At 32.7% G+C, this 16,400-nt stretch overlaps 1 protein-coding gene across 1 annotated transcript in view; it reads right to left on the reverse strand.

Moving 5' to 3' along the window:
* Positions 1 to 16,400, reverse strand: part of LOC108909984 (sodium-coupled neutral amino acid transporter 9 homolog) — a 33,306-nt gene that overhangs the window by 10,949 nt on the left and 5,957 nt on the right. The window contains exons 5-9 of the mRNA XM_018714466.1: positions 13,071 to 13,156; positions 6,327 to 6,484; positions 6,100 to 6,267; positions 1,519 to 1,755; positions 1,267 to 1,463 (exon numbers count right to left, since the gene is read on the reverse strand). Coding sequence (XP_018569982.1) covers positions 1,267 to 1,463; positions 1,519 to 1,755; positions 6,100 to 6,267; positions 6,327 to 6,484; positions 13,071 to 13,156 — 846 coding nt within the window. The remainder of the gene's footprint in view (positions 1 to 1,266; positions 1,464 to 1,518; positions 1,756 to 6,099; positions 6,268 to 6,326; positions 6,485 to 13,070; positions 13,157 to 16,400) is intronic.

Consider the following 16,400-nt stretch of genomic DNA (forward strand, 5'->3'; position numbering starts at 1 on the left):
AGAGAAGTATGTTTTTTCACATTTTCTTACAAAGTTTTCCATTTTTAGGTCCCTTGCGACACTTATGCCAAAAAAATTTTGTGATAAAATCGATACTTCTCTTCAACTTACGAACATGGCATAAGTGAGAAATACGTCGCTGTACACATTATTTTTTTGAAAAGGAAAATTGAATTTTCACAAAGGTGTCCCGCAGTCCATCTTTTAAATTTAGTTTATTGTACTTATCTCTCGGTTACCTGTCAGTACTCTCAGAGGCATAAACGAGAAAGACGTCGTCGAACTTCAGTCTAATATCTCCCGGTCTATAATGGGAAAGAATACAACATGAAATTAATGTTATGAGAGGTAATGCACAATTATTGGATAAAATTCACTTGTAATATTATTTTAATGTGATCACAAATATCAATTTAGGTTTATTTAAAATGTTAATGTTGACTTTCTTGCATTATTAGTTGATATTGTTTATGTTAAAATATTAGTGTTGATTTTTATTTCGTTGATTAATAATACTAATACTAAAAATGTGTGGTTATTTTTTTTAATGTGACGTTTTTTCATTATTTTTCCCTGCTTTGAGGCTGCAGTTATAAATTATTTTTTACAACTCGGAACTTTTGCCTATATTTAATGTCTAAAAAATGCGAATTTTACTNTTATTTTTTTTAATGTGACGTTTTTTCATTATTTTTCCCTGCTTTGAGGCTGCAGTTATAAATTATTTTTTACAAATCGGAACTTTTGCCTATATTTAATGTCTAAAAAATGCGAATTTTACTCGAAATCCATAAACAATATCAAAATTTTGTAATAGCAAAAAAATCTTTTAAAATAGTGCTTATTTTTAAAAATATAAATTCTGACATCATTGGCGAACACAAAAAAAAGTTACGGGATAGCCAGTGGCGCACAGGCACTAGAAAGAGAACATCCTGTATATGTATTCTCACCAAATTCTATATTTATATTGCCCTTATATAAAAAAGTAAGTGTACCAAATTTGAAGTTTCTAAGAAAAATAGTTTTCAAATTGTTTGAAAAAAAAACTACGTTATCTGTTCTATATTTAGAAGGCTATATCTCAGTAGGCGTGCACTTTTGGATATACATAAGTTAGGCTAGAAACCTGTGGTCCATCCTTTTCAGGGACACCCTGTATATCAAAGCTGTACAAAATACTGGGCAGCTCTAGAATCTGGTTATAAGTAAAACTAATGGGTCGAATTTGCGTTTCTCTGTAAATTCATAGATCAATCCACTCACGTTGTGTTCCTGGTGTTGGTTGTTCCTCATGATGGATACGATGATGTTGTGTATGAAGTAGCTGAGGGACAGCATGCCCGTCAGAGCGCAAAAGCTCGGCTTCAAGTAGAATTCTGCCGTCAAATTTGGCAAGTTCACGCCCCAGTTGGAGGCTTTTACAGCTACGAACAGCAACAGATAACCCACGCTGATGGTACCTAAGAAAAACACGCTGTTAATCTCAGTGTTACTTGCGCGTGGCGGAGATCTCACCTAGGCTGTTAAATTTCGTGAAAAAAGTCGGGCTCTTAAAGTTGAGGAGGGGGAACATCACTACGGCTAAGAAAATGGGGACCGTCGTGTATAAATTCCACACTTTGTCGAAGGTGGTGTTGGCGTTGAAGTGGTTGAAGCTTTGCGGGAGGATGACAGTGTCGTTCAGGCTTAGGTTTATCTGTTTGGGGCATAAGACGGGGTTTTCTTCGATCATCGCGTTGTCCATGAAGACACCTAAAATTTCATGAGTTCCGGAGCTGTTAATTTGCGCTGAGTGTCCCACCAGGAATCGCCACAGTCTATATCTCGGAAAGTACTGATCCGATAAATCCGAAAATTTGAAGTTGACATTAACTTTCATATTTTCGGATTCTACGTGTAATTCGAGGGTCACTTTATTAAATATTCCTTGTGATGGAGTAAAATAAGATTTTGACTTAGGAAAAATTAGCAGATTGGGTAACTTCTGAGGACACTTGTGAGGGTGTTAGAAAGAACATATAAAAAGTTACCAACCGTAGAGTGTACGCGTGATTATTAAATTAAAATTTTCTACAAAATTAAAGATTTTTTTAATTTTTAAGATAAAAATCTAAAACTTTCAGAGATTACTCTTGAAATAGCATTTAAAATAGTGAGTAATACAAAAAAAAATCTTAAAATTTTAATTCGAAAAATACAGTGCTCGAAATATTCAATAATTTTTTAAAAAGACAAATTTGATTTTTTAGGTCACGTTTCAAAGTCCAATAACTTTAGTTGAAAATATATAACTTTACAGGAGCATTTTTTAAAGCTTGAAAACTGTACTTTAAGATGGTCCATTTTGTTTTATTAATTTGTAAAAAAAATGTTTTTGTTTGTTTAACCAATATATTTTCAAAATATGATTTTAAAAAAGTATAATCGATGAAAAAAAAAATATTTTTTTACTATAATATATAAAATACGAAACAATACGGTTTTTCAATAAATTGTCGCGAGATTCAGTTTTACCTATATTTTTTCATGATGAAATTATGTAGTAGAAGTTTATCTGGTGATCTGGCGTCCCTCTAAAAATTTCGTCCGAAGATTCCAGCATATCAAACCGCATCTTTCTAGGTCGAGAAATGACAAAGTTACGGGCTGTTTGCCAATTCAAAAAGTCACGTGACTGAAAACGTGATCTAACAAAGCCCCTCCATAACTTTTTAGCCGTTGAAAATATCGAAAAACTAACTCTGGCGTCCATCTAGAATTTCGTCCGAAGATTCCAGCAAACCAAACCGCATCTTTCTAGGTCGAGAAATGACAAAGTTACAGGCTGTTCGTCAATTCAAAAAGTCACGTGACTGAAAACGTGACCTAACAAAGCCCCTCCATAACTTTTTAGCCGTTGAAAATATCGAAAAACTAACTCTAGCGACGGTAATGTAATTCATTCTCGTGGTTCGAGAATATACAGAACATCTGCTCCAAGTGCAGGCGTGGTTTGATAAAAAATTGCAAGCAGAAGACTGGGGTTGGAAACGAGAGGATTGGAGGCATGTTGGATCAGCCATTTTGAATTTTCATTTTCTGATATAATATTTTTGTTCAGAAACCTCAAAAACCCCTATAATGTAAATTTAACTAAATTTGCTTTGTAACTTTTGAATAAATTTGTTAAAAAGTCGGACATAGTGGATCAGCCATTTTAAATTTCTATTTTCTGATACAATATTCTTGTTCAGCGACTTCGAAAAACCCCTATAATATCAATTTGATTAAAATTGCTTTGAAAATTGCTATTTTTAATAAATTCTTTAAAATAAGTCGGCCATATTGGATCAGCCATGTTGAATTTTTATTTTTTAACATTATATTTTTTTTCAGTGACCTCGAAAACCCCTATAGTATGAATTTGATAAAAATTCGTTTGAAATTTTTTGATTTATTTAAAATAATCTTTGAAAAACCATTTTTTATTGTTTAAACGATTAAATAATAATTAGCGTACAAATATAAGTTTATAACTTTTTTCTATAAGCCATTTGAAGGCGATTGCAAAATGTTTTATGAAAATCCAAGGCTCTGCTAATTATTCCGAAATAATGCATATTTTTAAGCTACCTTTACTCCACTACTATATCTATAGTCCAATTAAATCGCAATTTTGGTCAATTTGCCTAAATTTTTGATATAAGTTAGTTTGAGGTATATAACAACAATAAGTGACAGTAATTTCAACCCCTGGCCAGGGATGAAAAAAGATAAAATAAAGGGATTTTCAAGATAACTCAAAAGGGGTAAGATCTGGAAAAAGAAGTTTTTTATAAAAGTTGTAGAGCATAGAATTTTACATAAAAATGGTCTATTGACTTTTTCTTATAGTATTAAAATTAACAGGGTTAGGGAGACTAGAAGTTAAGGGATGGTTTCAGAAATTATTTAAAAAATCATAACCGGTAGGAAATTATTGAATTTCATATATTTTTTTTCAATCTACTCTAAAAAATGTAAACTATATCTTTTCAGAGACATAGATAAGCAGAAAAATGAATGAATTTTATATATATTTTTTCAATCTACTCAGGGAAATAGATATATTTTTAAATTTTTAATAAAAAAGTTATAACAATTTCACAAAGTGAACGTGATTTTTTATCTTTGTCGTAAAATAAAATTTCGAAAGCAACTTGTCATTATTTTAAATAATCAATCGAAAAGAAATCAATAGAAAAAAATTGTTTTGGTGTTAAATCATAAAAATTAACTATTAAAAAATTGAAATTGTTATAATAACCTTTTTATTAAAAATTAAAAAATATATCTATTTCTCCGAAAAGAAATTTTACATTTTTTAGAGTTGATTGAAAAAAATAAAAATTATAAAATTCATTCATTTTTCTGCTTGTTTAGATTTTTTTAATTTCTGAAATCATGCCTCAACTCCTAGCTACTGTAACTCTGTTAATTTTAATAGTACAAGAAAAAGTCAATAGACCCATTTTTATGTAGAATTTTATGCTCTACAACTTTTATAAGAAACTTTTTTTTCTAGTTCTACCCATTTTGAGTTATCTTGAAAAAAACCCTTTAATTTATCCTTGTCCACCCCTGGCCTGGGATTGAAAAAAAAATTACTATCACTTATTGTTATTATATACCTCAAACCAACTTATATCAAAAAATTGGACACTAGATTTTGATAGGTACCTATTAATTTTTAAAGGAAAAATTTCTCTTCAGGACCATGATATCAAGTGGATTTTTGGTACCTGTAAAGGTCATAGGTAACACTAAATTATGGCATACCAACAAATTAAAACATTTAATGCTAGGTGTTTAATTTTTGCTGTTAAATTTTGAGTACTTCAAACGGCTATAACTTTGTTAACTTAAATGGAACACCCTGAATTTTTGTACTCTGTCGTATGCATATTGAAATTTCCTTTTAAGCCATATAAGCATTGTTAGGGATAGAAATATTTGCAGTTTTCTATTTTTTTTGGTAGTTTTTCTCGTATCGGACCTGTTATCAAATTGGCCATGACCAGAAACACTCCAAAAACAATTGAAATTACTTGACATTTGTCATTCTTCAAGTTAGTTGTCAAATTATTGTTGTGCCTGTAATAGATTTTACCGAAAATTTAAATAAAAACGAAATACGTGAAGCCAATTAGTGGATAATCTTAAAAGCTGACGATGTGTAAAGTTTAAGAATTAAAAAATACTTGTTGTTTATGATGGAAATACGGAAATAGCTTTAAGTAGGAAGTTTCTTCAGTCGTAAATCCTCACCAATAATAAAGTCATATATGAGACAAATGTCAAGAGATTTTAATTATTGCCTTTGGAGTGTTTCTGGTCATGGCCAATTTGATAACAAGTTTGATACGAGTAAAACTGTCTAAAAAATAGAAAATTGCAAATATCTCTAAAAGTAGTAAGGCAACCCTAACAATGCTTATATGGCTTGAAAGGAAATTTCAATCTGCATACGACAGAGTAAAAAATCAGGGTTTTCCATATAAATTAACAAAGTTATAGCTGTTTGAATTTATGAAAATTAACAGCAAAATTGAACCACCTAGTGTTAAATGTTTTAATTTATTGGTTTAACATAATTTAACGTTACCTATGCCCTTTATAGGCACCAAAAATCCCCTTGCTATCACGATCCTGAAAAGAATTACTGGTATCTCCGCAAACCCTTGCATCTGTCAAATTTTTTCTTTAAAAATGAATATCTTAAAATCTATAACTCCTAGGTATAGGAAATATTTAATAAAGTGACCCTCAAATTTCACGTAGAATCCGAAAACGCAATAATATATAGGGTGTCCCACTTAAAATAAGAAAATTAATGTCGACTTCCGGTATAACCGGAAGTGCCATAAAGTTCTAAATATTTTAGCTATGTTGGTCCTATTGCCTCTGCTAGGTTGCCAAATTTTCAGATTTATAGGATCAGTACTTTCCGAGTTATCGATAGTGGCCATCCCTAGTGAGACACCCTGTATTACGAAAAACAAACTTTAGGAGATATTTTAAAAAGTCAAGCAAATTTTTCTCGATTCTGTGATGAAAATGTTATATTCTTTTACTTACCGTAAATGAAAACCACGGAATTGTACAGAAAATTAGACATCAGAATCCAATACACAATATTAGCCCCTATGAGGACCACCAACGAGAAGATTTTGGCCAAGACTTCGGCCCACTTTCCGATTAACATCCTGCAGAGGTCGGGTACCTCGATGTTCTGCCCTAACATGCCTGAAAAAATCAAATTTTCGTACCTCCCTCGTACTCCTCGAGCGCTAAAAACACCTTACCGTGCTTTTGATTGACGCTGAGCAGGACGTACGCCGTGTACAGACAAAGAGCGGCTATGAGGACGTTAATCAGTATTCCCGGAAAGAGTCCTGTCTTCTCCAGACCCCAGGACATGGCCAGAAGGGAAGAACCCATGGTGGTGTTCCAAACAGCGAAGCTGCAAGAAGAACAGCGTGTGTGATTTAGAACTTGCGACACTGCCAATTTATTTGTAACGAGCGTTCAAATAAAAACGTGGTCGAAGTTGGCTCTGACACATTGGAGGTATAGGGAGTAGCTTATAGCGACCAACTTAACCTCATTTCTCAACGAGCTGTATAGCAGCTGTCAGTTTCAATAACATTAATTACTATATAACTTTATTTTAAAGAATAATCTTGATAACAATAACAAACAATTAAAGGAGCTGCGGAAAGTGTCCCCCTCCTTGTTATAACAATAAATTAAAGCAGCTGCTGAAAGTGTCCCCCTCCTTGTTCCAAGCACTTTTCACACCTGTTCCTCAAAGAATTAAAGACATTTTCTAAGATGCTCGGGGTATTGTTAATTTCACGAATCTTGTCTATAAGTCGAGCCTGCAGATGGTTTAAATCAGGAATAGGCAGTTCAAAAATAGTGTTTTTAAGGTAAGGCCACAAAAAGAAATCACACGGCGTAATATCACATGACCTCGGTGGAAATTCATGTTCAGCATTGAGACTTATTAGTCGATTTTGGAAAACTTCCCTCAACATATTCATCGTCTCGCCTGCCGTATGTGCCCTTGCGCCATCTTGTTGAAAGTAAAAGTTTGTAATTTCGTTTTCTTCCAGCTGGTTAACAAAAGGAGCGATAATTTCTTCTCTATACCTTTGCGCAGTAAGAGTACCATTAAAAAAAATAGGTCCATAAATCCTCCTTCGATTGAGAGCACACCAAACTCCAATTTTTTGAGCGTGTAGAGGGCCCTCGACAAAACAGTTATCTGGTTTTTCAGAAGTCCACATTCTCATATTCTGTGAGTTTACGTAACCACTTAAATGAAACCAGGCTTCATTAGAAAAAAAGGTGATATTATGAAGTTCACCGTAGTTGTTTAAAAACCATTCACAAAATACAGCCCGTCGCGGAAAATCAACTTCATGAAGTTCTTGCTGACAAGTTAAACGATAGGAGAACAAACGCAAATCTTTTTTTAACACTGTGTGGCAGGTACCGACTGATACTCCCACCATTTGTGATAAAACACGTACAGAAGTTCTTGGCGCATTTTCCATTATTTGTTGGACATTTTCTTTTAATTCTTCAGTCCGCTTTTTAGGTCGGCCGCTTCCTTCTTTTCTTGTTACACTGCCCGTTTCACGAAAAACATTAACACAACGCTGAACTGCACTTTGAAAAATTTTGTACTCAACAACGCCGGGAAATTGATTTTGAAATTCTATGAAACATTCCTTCCATATTCCATCAATCTTGCGTCCATTTCTAAAGTAGGACTCTATGATAAACACTTTTTGTTCTTGAGAAAACACCATTTTAAACGCTTTTTAAAACGAAAATATTCAAATTGATAGCGGCGATATAGCGCTTTGACAGATGACGTTTAAGTTCATTTGCTATACGCTACGCCCTACGTCCAAATTTTCAGAACCAACATGACAACGTTTTTATTTGAACGCTCGTTATTTAATTGTTGACTAAATGGCCACAAAAGTTAAAAGAATATATTTTTCTTTTGAGAACAAGTTTTATTTTTGTTCTGCTGTGATTTTAAATACTGAAGTTCAATTAACCACATGTGAATTAAGCCATATGAGTGATTAGCCACGCGCTCATTTAGCCGCATGTTCATTTAGCCACGGGTGGCTAAGTGCACATGGCTTTCCTAATAATATGTCCAGTAACCCCCATAGCGGCGCCCCTGCATTTTAATAAACAAATAACAAATAAGTCTGTAGCCTATCAATTTTTATTTCTCTTCGAACTAGGTATTACAAAAATATAAATCAGACACTGCATCGAAGTACAATAACAATTTCTTCATAAGTTTCGTAACAAAAAAACTGTATCAACGCATTTTAATTATTCTCCATATAATCAAATTAAAACGAATAATCCTGAAACAACATCGTTCTTTTATCTCCTATTTCTTCACAAATTATTTTTGTTTGTAAAAACGAAGACCCTTTATCTGACCCTTGATAAAAATGTCTGTTTTCATTTTCAACAAGTATCGAAAGCTTATCGGCTTGGATGACGTCTCGTGGAATGCCATGTGTGAATAATGGGAGTTTTCCTGGACAAATATTGTAATTAGACTTGATGCAACTGCATGCTGCATACTTTGCCTTATCGCTTAAAACAAGTCAAATACAGGCTGATCATTGTTTAAAGCTTAATAGTTTATTAATAAATAGGTCACCAAAATAAGCTTAATGAAGTAACAAATTTAATAAACATACATACCAGTGATGAGCAACTTAAAATTAAGAGGGAGGCAAGGAATTTAGGTTTAATTCTGGATTCCAATCTGATATAGGCTATATGTAAATCATATGTTGAAACAATCCTATTGTAATTTAACATTGTTATATAGTAATAGACATACTTTAAATAAAGATACCTACCAAGATAATGCTATGTGAAACATTGGTTCTATCTCAACTTAATTATTGTGATATAATCAGTGTATAGATAGTTCCGATAGTAACAGAATACAAAAAGTGCAAAATGATTGTTAGCGACTATAGTTAGTAATGACTAATGACTAATTACAGTCACTAAAATTTTGATATAAAGTTAATTAGAGCTTGAAATATTACTAAGAATGTATGCGTTATTTATGAGACATCCATCAATAAGTTTTGACAAAAGCCTACTTTGAGAAAAGTCACTTATTTTATACACCGTAATTAGTCCGGTCAAAATGGACAATTCAAATAACAAAAATTCGGACAGAGCTAAATTTTGGTGGAGACCTTGGGTACACCATTAGAAACAAAGTGTCAAAAGTCCCCATCGATCCCATGTGTGCTAAAAAAGTTATTCGGGGTCAAAGGTCAAAATTTGAGGTTTTTTTGGATTTTTTTCGAAAACGGTAAGTTTTATCAAAAGAGTAGCCCTGACAAAAATTATAGATCTTAAAATTATCTACAAAAATGGTCCTTATAACTTTTTTTGTAAGAATCACCATTCCTGAGGTATCGCGATTCTAATAGTTGAAGGAGTCACATTCTACATGATATGCACACATTTCTACACCACCTGTGAGGTAGTGTACTTTGACGCGTTTTTTTAACGTGTTTTCCCCGGTAGGCCTACTCCACGAACTGTGATGACGGAATTTTCAGTGACAATACTCTTTTAACTGTATGATGATTATTGATATTGATATTGGTTATTGACTTTAATTGTAGTTCTGATTTCTTTTGATATTTTAATCTAATTCATACTCTTTAAAGTCGACTTCAACAGTCATGTCTTCTTCGATTTCTTCTTCTTCTTCTTCTTCCTCTTCTTCTTGCTGGATGTTTATAAATTGTTAAAATGAAGATGAATCAGCTGTCTCTTCATCGAAATCACATGAATCTTCATCTGTTGTATTCAATTGGACATTTGAGCCAGACTGGCTTTGGCAATTAGTACACGCTGGAGAACACAGTAACCCTACTTTTCTGCAGCCACATTTAGCACTACGACCTTTTTTGCAATTGCAAAAAATACTGTTTAGGAGTTTTCCCGGAGCAGGTGGAAGTAAAGTTTGAATGGGTTCCAGAGTATTATCTGTTAATTTCCAACCCGTCTTCTGGTTCAGTTGATTGTCTAGCCATGTCTGACAACTTGATAGTATACTCGATACAAGTGTTGATTAGCAGATGTTGGAGGAACACAAGATAGTTGTACTTGGTTCTTGTTTCGTGTATTTTTTACAGAAGTTAAATACGAGCGTTCAAATAAAAAAGTGGTCGAAGTTGGCTCTGACACATTTGACGTAGGGAGTAGCTTATAGCGACCAACTTAACCTCATTTCTCAACGAGCTGTATAGCAGCTGTCAGTTTCAATAACGTTAATGACTATATAACTTTATTTTAAAGAATAATCGTGATAACAATAACAAACAATTAAAGNAACACCATTTTAAACGCTTTTTAAAACGAAAATATTCAAATTGATAGCGGCGATATAGCGCTTTGACAGATGACGTTTAAGTTCATTTTCTATACGCTATGCCCTACGTCCAAATTTTCAGAACCAACTTGACCACGTTTTTATTTGAACGCTCCTTATATTTATCTATACAATCAATTTTGTTTGGAGCTCCTTAACAGCAAGGAGAAAGCGAATTCCTTTTGTGATTATTGTTTGAGGTGAAGAATCAATTTCTGTAAACACATTAGCGCAATCAGTCAAATCTTTTTTTCCAAATAATTTTAATACTAAAATTTTACTCCTTCTGAACACTGCTGATGTAGTATCGCAGCCGGTTAATAAGATATGGTTTTGGCATTTTGGATAAGCAGATAAACTTTTTGAAGAATATATTCTGTTCGCTGTTGAGCCTTTCCAGGTTTTAAAAAGTACACAATTTTATCAATTGGAGTCTTTGCAGTGAGTAGTATTAATAAGTCAACATCTTCCCCAACTACAATAGTTGTATTTGTTGCATTAAATTGTTCTATTGCTGTTTCAATTATAAGGACATCTGCGTCATTTTGACTAAGGGACTGAGTTTCTTTTGAGTCTATATTCTCAGCATAGTATAGTTTATACATATAAGAGACACAAATAGGCATTTTTACTTGCATTAAGTGCCTGATTATGAATATACGTTGCATATATGTGCATATCATGTAGAAGATGACTCCTTCAACTTTTAGAATCGCGATATCTCACGAATGGTGGTTCTTAGAAAAAAATGTATAAGGACCATTTTTGTAGATAATTTGCAGACGTATAATTTTTGTCAGAACTACTTTTTTGATAAAATTTACTGTTTTCGAAAAAAATTCAAAAAACCTCAAAATTTGACCTTTGACCCCGAATAACTTTTTTAGCACATATGAGATCGGTGGGGACTGTTGACACTTTATTTCTAATGGTGTACCCAAGGTCTCCACCAAAATTTAGCTCTGTCGGAATTTTCGTTATTTGACCACTATTTTTATTATTAATTTGACCGGACTAAATATTGTAAGAGTTCAATTGAAAGCATTTTTTTCTCGAAAACTGTCCACATTACGAAGTTCTAACAAATAAAATAAAATTGTACATTAGACATTGGAACCCGAATGGTAAAAAGCTTAACCTTAAAAAAATTAGAACTTAAAATGTAATAGGAATGTAGAGTAACTAGCGCCCTCTATGAAATATCCAAAAAATAATTAGACCAGCGTATTTGGCATCATCAAAAACTTTAGCCCTTAGCTTTAATCTACAATTTTTATACCTCTCTGTATTAAAAATAATTTTATATGCTGGTTTATCGTAATAGACATATTACGATGCTTTGATTTAGTACCAAAAAGGCTGTTCAGCATTGTACTTATTAATCGGTCAGTTTTTTTAGGGGCAATAGTATGTGTTCAGTTCTACGGTTACAAAACTAAACCACGAATGATACGCACGAAATTAAAACTATTGTACGTCGTATAACTGTTTCTGTATTTAAAATGCCATTGCTTCCGAAAGTGACAAATTTATGTGTAATTTTTTTGTACTGATAAGAAAGTCCTTGGTTTATTTACAAATATAGGCCAAATTTCTGTATCTCCGAGATAAGTGTTAAGAATACAGAAAAAAAAAATCACGAAGATTTCAAGTGTTTTCTTTTCTTTTAACTTTAGCCCCAACGTTTTGGCATTTCGATGCAAAGTAAATGAAAAAAGAAAAAAATGTAACAACAACGCAATTTCCTACACTATACAGGGTGTACAAGAACTAAAGTTACAAAGGAAGAATTGCAAGACAAAAATATTCAAATATTTGTTGACAAAAAGACGGCAAAGACGGTGGGGGCCCTGACCTGCACAATCCGACTGTTGTGGTTCCGCTTGCGTTCGTCTTTAAACAAAAGAGGGTCACGTTTCCAAGGCCCATGCCATTGAATGACGCGTTTTTTTTCTGTAAACAAGACCTCCTAGATTAGTCGGAAAACGGCAGTGACCTTTAGCCAGATAATAAGGCTCTTTTGTCCTCGTATCAGCAAAAAACGTATTTGAAAATCTGATGAAACTCGCGTGGGTATTGAATCATGGCACTTGCGATGAGTAAACAAACGGGTGTTATATCATTTCAGAGATATAAAGTGCAACTATTCTAAAAATACTCCGTTCTAGATATTCGTGGCATGGGATCGAAAATATGTTTGCTTTTTTGTTTTTTTTGGCGGCTCTTTATCTGCGTTTGGTTTTCCTTTGGAATTTTTGTTAAATTAGGTCTTCTTAAAGGTCAGACCCCGGTTTGTTGTTTTTAATTTCGATATTTATTGGAATATATTTAATCACTTGTTACTAAATTGTTATTAAACAATTGTTAATCTAATCTAAAGTATTGGTATATAATAATATTATTTGTATACATTTATTAGCACTTTTCTTAATAAAATTTTATTTTTCTCACAATCAGACAGTGATACTTTGAATTCTTTGTCAGTTACAAAACTTTTTCAACTAACAAATCGAACGATTATTAAAAAAAGTGCAACAGTTTCATCTTACTTGTGAATATTATTGTATTTCTTGATTAAATAATAGGTAGAACTTACATCGTGACTACAGAGTTGTGAGTATGCTGTTTTTCCTTTCCAAAACCTGTTACTGCGTCTCCCAAGATATCTTTTTCTATAGACACCTACAAAAAATACATTTTTTATCCAATTTTTATTTTTTTTTGTGTATAAATGCTATTAGTGCTTCGAATTTACCAAAATGTTAATTTATACAGTTGAGAAATTTTTAATGTAACACTCCGTAGAGTCCCAAAATAAAACTAATTCGAAAGATCCGTAAAAACTAACAGTGTCATCAATAAACATTAAAATACCTGTGAGGCGACAGTCGTTTGCGATTTAGATTGCTCCATCTTAGAACCACACCACCGTCCAGTGAATACCGATTTATTAAACTTAATTTATATACGTAAAAGGTTTAATAGCCTTTGAATAGACGCGCAACGTCATTGGGAAATCAAGTAAAAACTGACTGCTCTACCTCAGAAAAGGGCAAAGAAGGCCCGGTTTGACCGGGTTGATTTTTATTTTTTGGATTCCTAAAGTAACTGTAATTTAATACAGCGATCATCGAGGCATGTGGCATGTGTAGTGTTCTCTGGCCTCTGATGTATCATATTAAGTATCACGAACAACACATATACAGGGTGTTTTCAAAAGATGCAGCGGTGACTCCACAGCTAAAAATAACACGTTATGCATAAAAATGACATTGGCAAAATATTCACTCCTTAGGAGATACAGAGGGGGTTGAAATAAGGAGTTTGGCAAGAATTGAATATTCAAAAACACGTATCCGATAGCCTGGTAAGGCCAGAAATTCTTTGCTTGTCTAAAATATACTACCGTTTCCCTTCCACGTGAGGCGGTTAAAATAACGTGATTTAGGAGGAAACTGAGGCCGGCTCAAACAAAGCTGCTTATAGTTTCTGTCTTTGAGTTCACGGTTAATGCACGCGTCGCATAGTACGCGGGTAGTGTCTGATGCCGGTGTGAGGGATAGTACAAAGGCTTTAAGGATAAGGACAAGGCAGGTATTAATTTAAAGTAAATAAAAAAACAACTTCTTTACAACAAAACAAAATAAGACTAAATTTAACGTAATTTAATAGATACTTATTATATTATTAAATACCTACATAGGTATTAATAATAATGAAACTATCTCACAATATTGTTTTATCTNATTTGTTTAAATAGAAAAGTTAGCTAATAAAAGTTTTTTACTCACGAGACGAGAGATGTCTTGTATTATGTTCCTTTAGACAATTTTACAATAATCAAGCGGATAGGACTTGTTTCGAGTAAAAATTTAATTTGCTTGGTCTAATAAGTAAATTTGCTTCAAAAGACGGACGAATAAACCTGTTTTATAAAAACATGCACTATGTTTTTAAAATATTTTGTTAAAGGTGGAGGCAAACGAAAAGCTCTTGGCGTTGTTTTATATGTAAAGAGATAAGTTGGCTGGCTACCTTATGAAAATTTGTTTTTATATTTTTTCATATTTTTTAATATTCATAAACCAAGTCGGAACAATTTTGTTAATTATTAGGTAAATATATCACTTTGTTTTTTTCTGTTACTTAATTTTATTGTAAATACAATTTTTAAAGATCTGATATTATTATTAATAATATAATTTTTTAATTACGATTATAGTAGGGCTATTGGCGAAGATATCCATGATAAAAAATGACGTTTTATGAAGAAGAAATTGACGTACTCAGAGTTTTTACAAATCGTACAGTTTTCCCGATATTACATAAACATAGTTTATTTTTAATAGTACCATTTGTGCCACTTCTTTTGAAAACACTCTGTATAGTATTTATGTAAGTTGTAACAAGTTACTTACTGCTGCATTGTAAAACACTAAATATTTCTTAGTAAGTCGTAAATTTTAAATTTCCATGAAACTAGTAAATATTACATATATTGATTTACCAATTGACTTTATATTGCCAACAAATCTGCCCTTAATTACGGTCATCAGTCACATTCTTCGTCCATGACGTCTAAAGACGGAAAATATGCCTAACGAAACCTATTTTTAAAAATGAGTTCCTGATATGGTGTTCGAATTCCGTAGACATTACGTCCTTATCGCATTCGCTGCTTATTTCGGCTCTGATGCAATTGTTTTTAAGGATTTGTATTCGATATGGGTTGTCTCGGTTTGTCAGTGGCATCAACAGCTAGACTATTTGCGTGAAAAATTAAAAATAACAAAAGTAATGTGTCCGGGTCCGGAACAGTAGGCAGTGACTCATTCTCGACATGTAGATTCTTGAGCATATTCCTTGAGCGTATCATTTTAGAGAGTTTCAAAAATTATTATCAATAAATTGGTATATCCAAGAAGTAGATAGGTACTTTTTTTGTACTAAGGTAAGTATTTAACAANAAAGTTATATAGTCATTAACGTTATTGAAACTGACAGCTGCTATACAGCTCGTTGAGAAATGAGGTTAAGTTGGTCGCTATAAGCTACTCCCTACGTCCAATGTGTCAGAGCCAACTTCGACCACGTTTTTATTTGAACGCTCGTTATTTCCCCTTAATTAAGTATCTACTCGTTTTGGGAATTTATATGATTATTTTTTTTTGCTTTAATAGATTCCTTAAAATTTCCCGAATATGCAGACAAATTTCCCGAAAAATCATTTGGATGTTCATTACAAATGTATCCAAACGTTTTTGAAATAGATAGGTTGAAAAACGAACTTATATTTTGTACAGAGACGAACAATTTCGTAATTTAGAAGTTCAAAAAACGATAGAAATATTATACAAGGAATTTAAAATGGCATTTTCGGCATTATACAAATTGTTTTGTCCAGTTTTAACAATTCCTACAGCAAGTGTCTCGGTAGAAAGAAACTTTCTGTATCTTAAGCGCATTAAGCCTTAGAAATACGAAGATACAGGNTTTCGGCATTATACAAATTGTTTTGTCCAGTTTTAACAATTCCTACAGCAAGTGTCTCGGTAGAAAGAAACTTTCTGTATCTTAAGCGCATTAAGCCTTAGAAATACGAAGATACAGGACCGCTTAAACAACTTATCAGTGATGACGATAGAAAAACAACTACATATTGCAAAGTCTTAGTGCCGATCCTCAATTTTATAAAGACATTATATACACCAGGAAAATTAGCCAAAATAAAAGAGAAACTCGAAAAAAGTCCTATCCGCTAGATTATTGTAAAATTGTCTAAAGGAACATAATACAAGACATCTCTCGTCTCGTGAGTAAAAAACTTTTATTAGCTAACTTTTCTATTTAAACAAATAAGTGAGGAAAACAGTTTTTTCACTTTGCAGGGAAAACCATCAATTTTAGCGAAAAGCTTTTCTTTAAA

The sequence above is a fragment of the Anoplophora glabripennis genome, unplaced genomic scaffold, assembly GCF_000390285.2.
Source record: "Anoplophora glabripennis isolate ALB-LARVAE unplaced genomic scaffold, Agla_2.0 scaffold721, whole genome shotgun sequence".
Taxonomy (NCBI): domain Eukaryota; kingdom Metazoa; phylum Arthropoda; class Insecta; order Coleoptera; family Cerambycidae; genus Anoplophora; species Anoplophora glabripennis.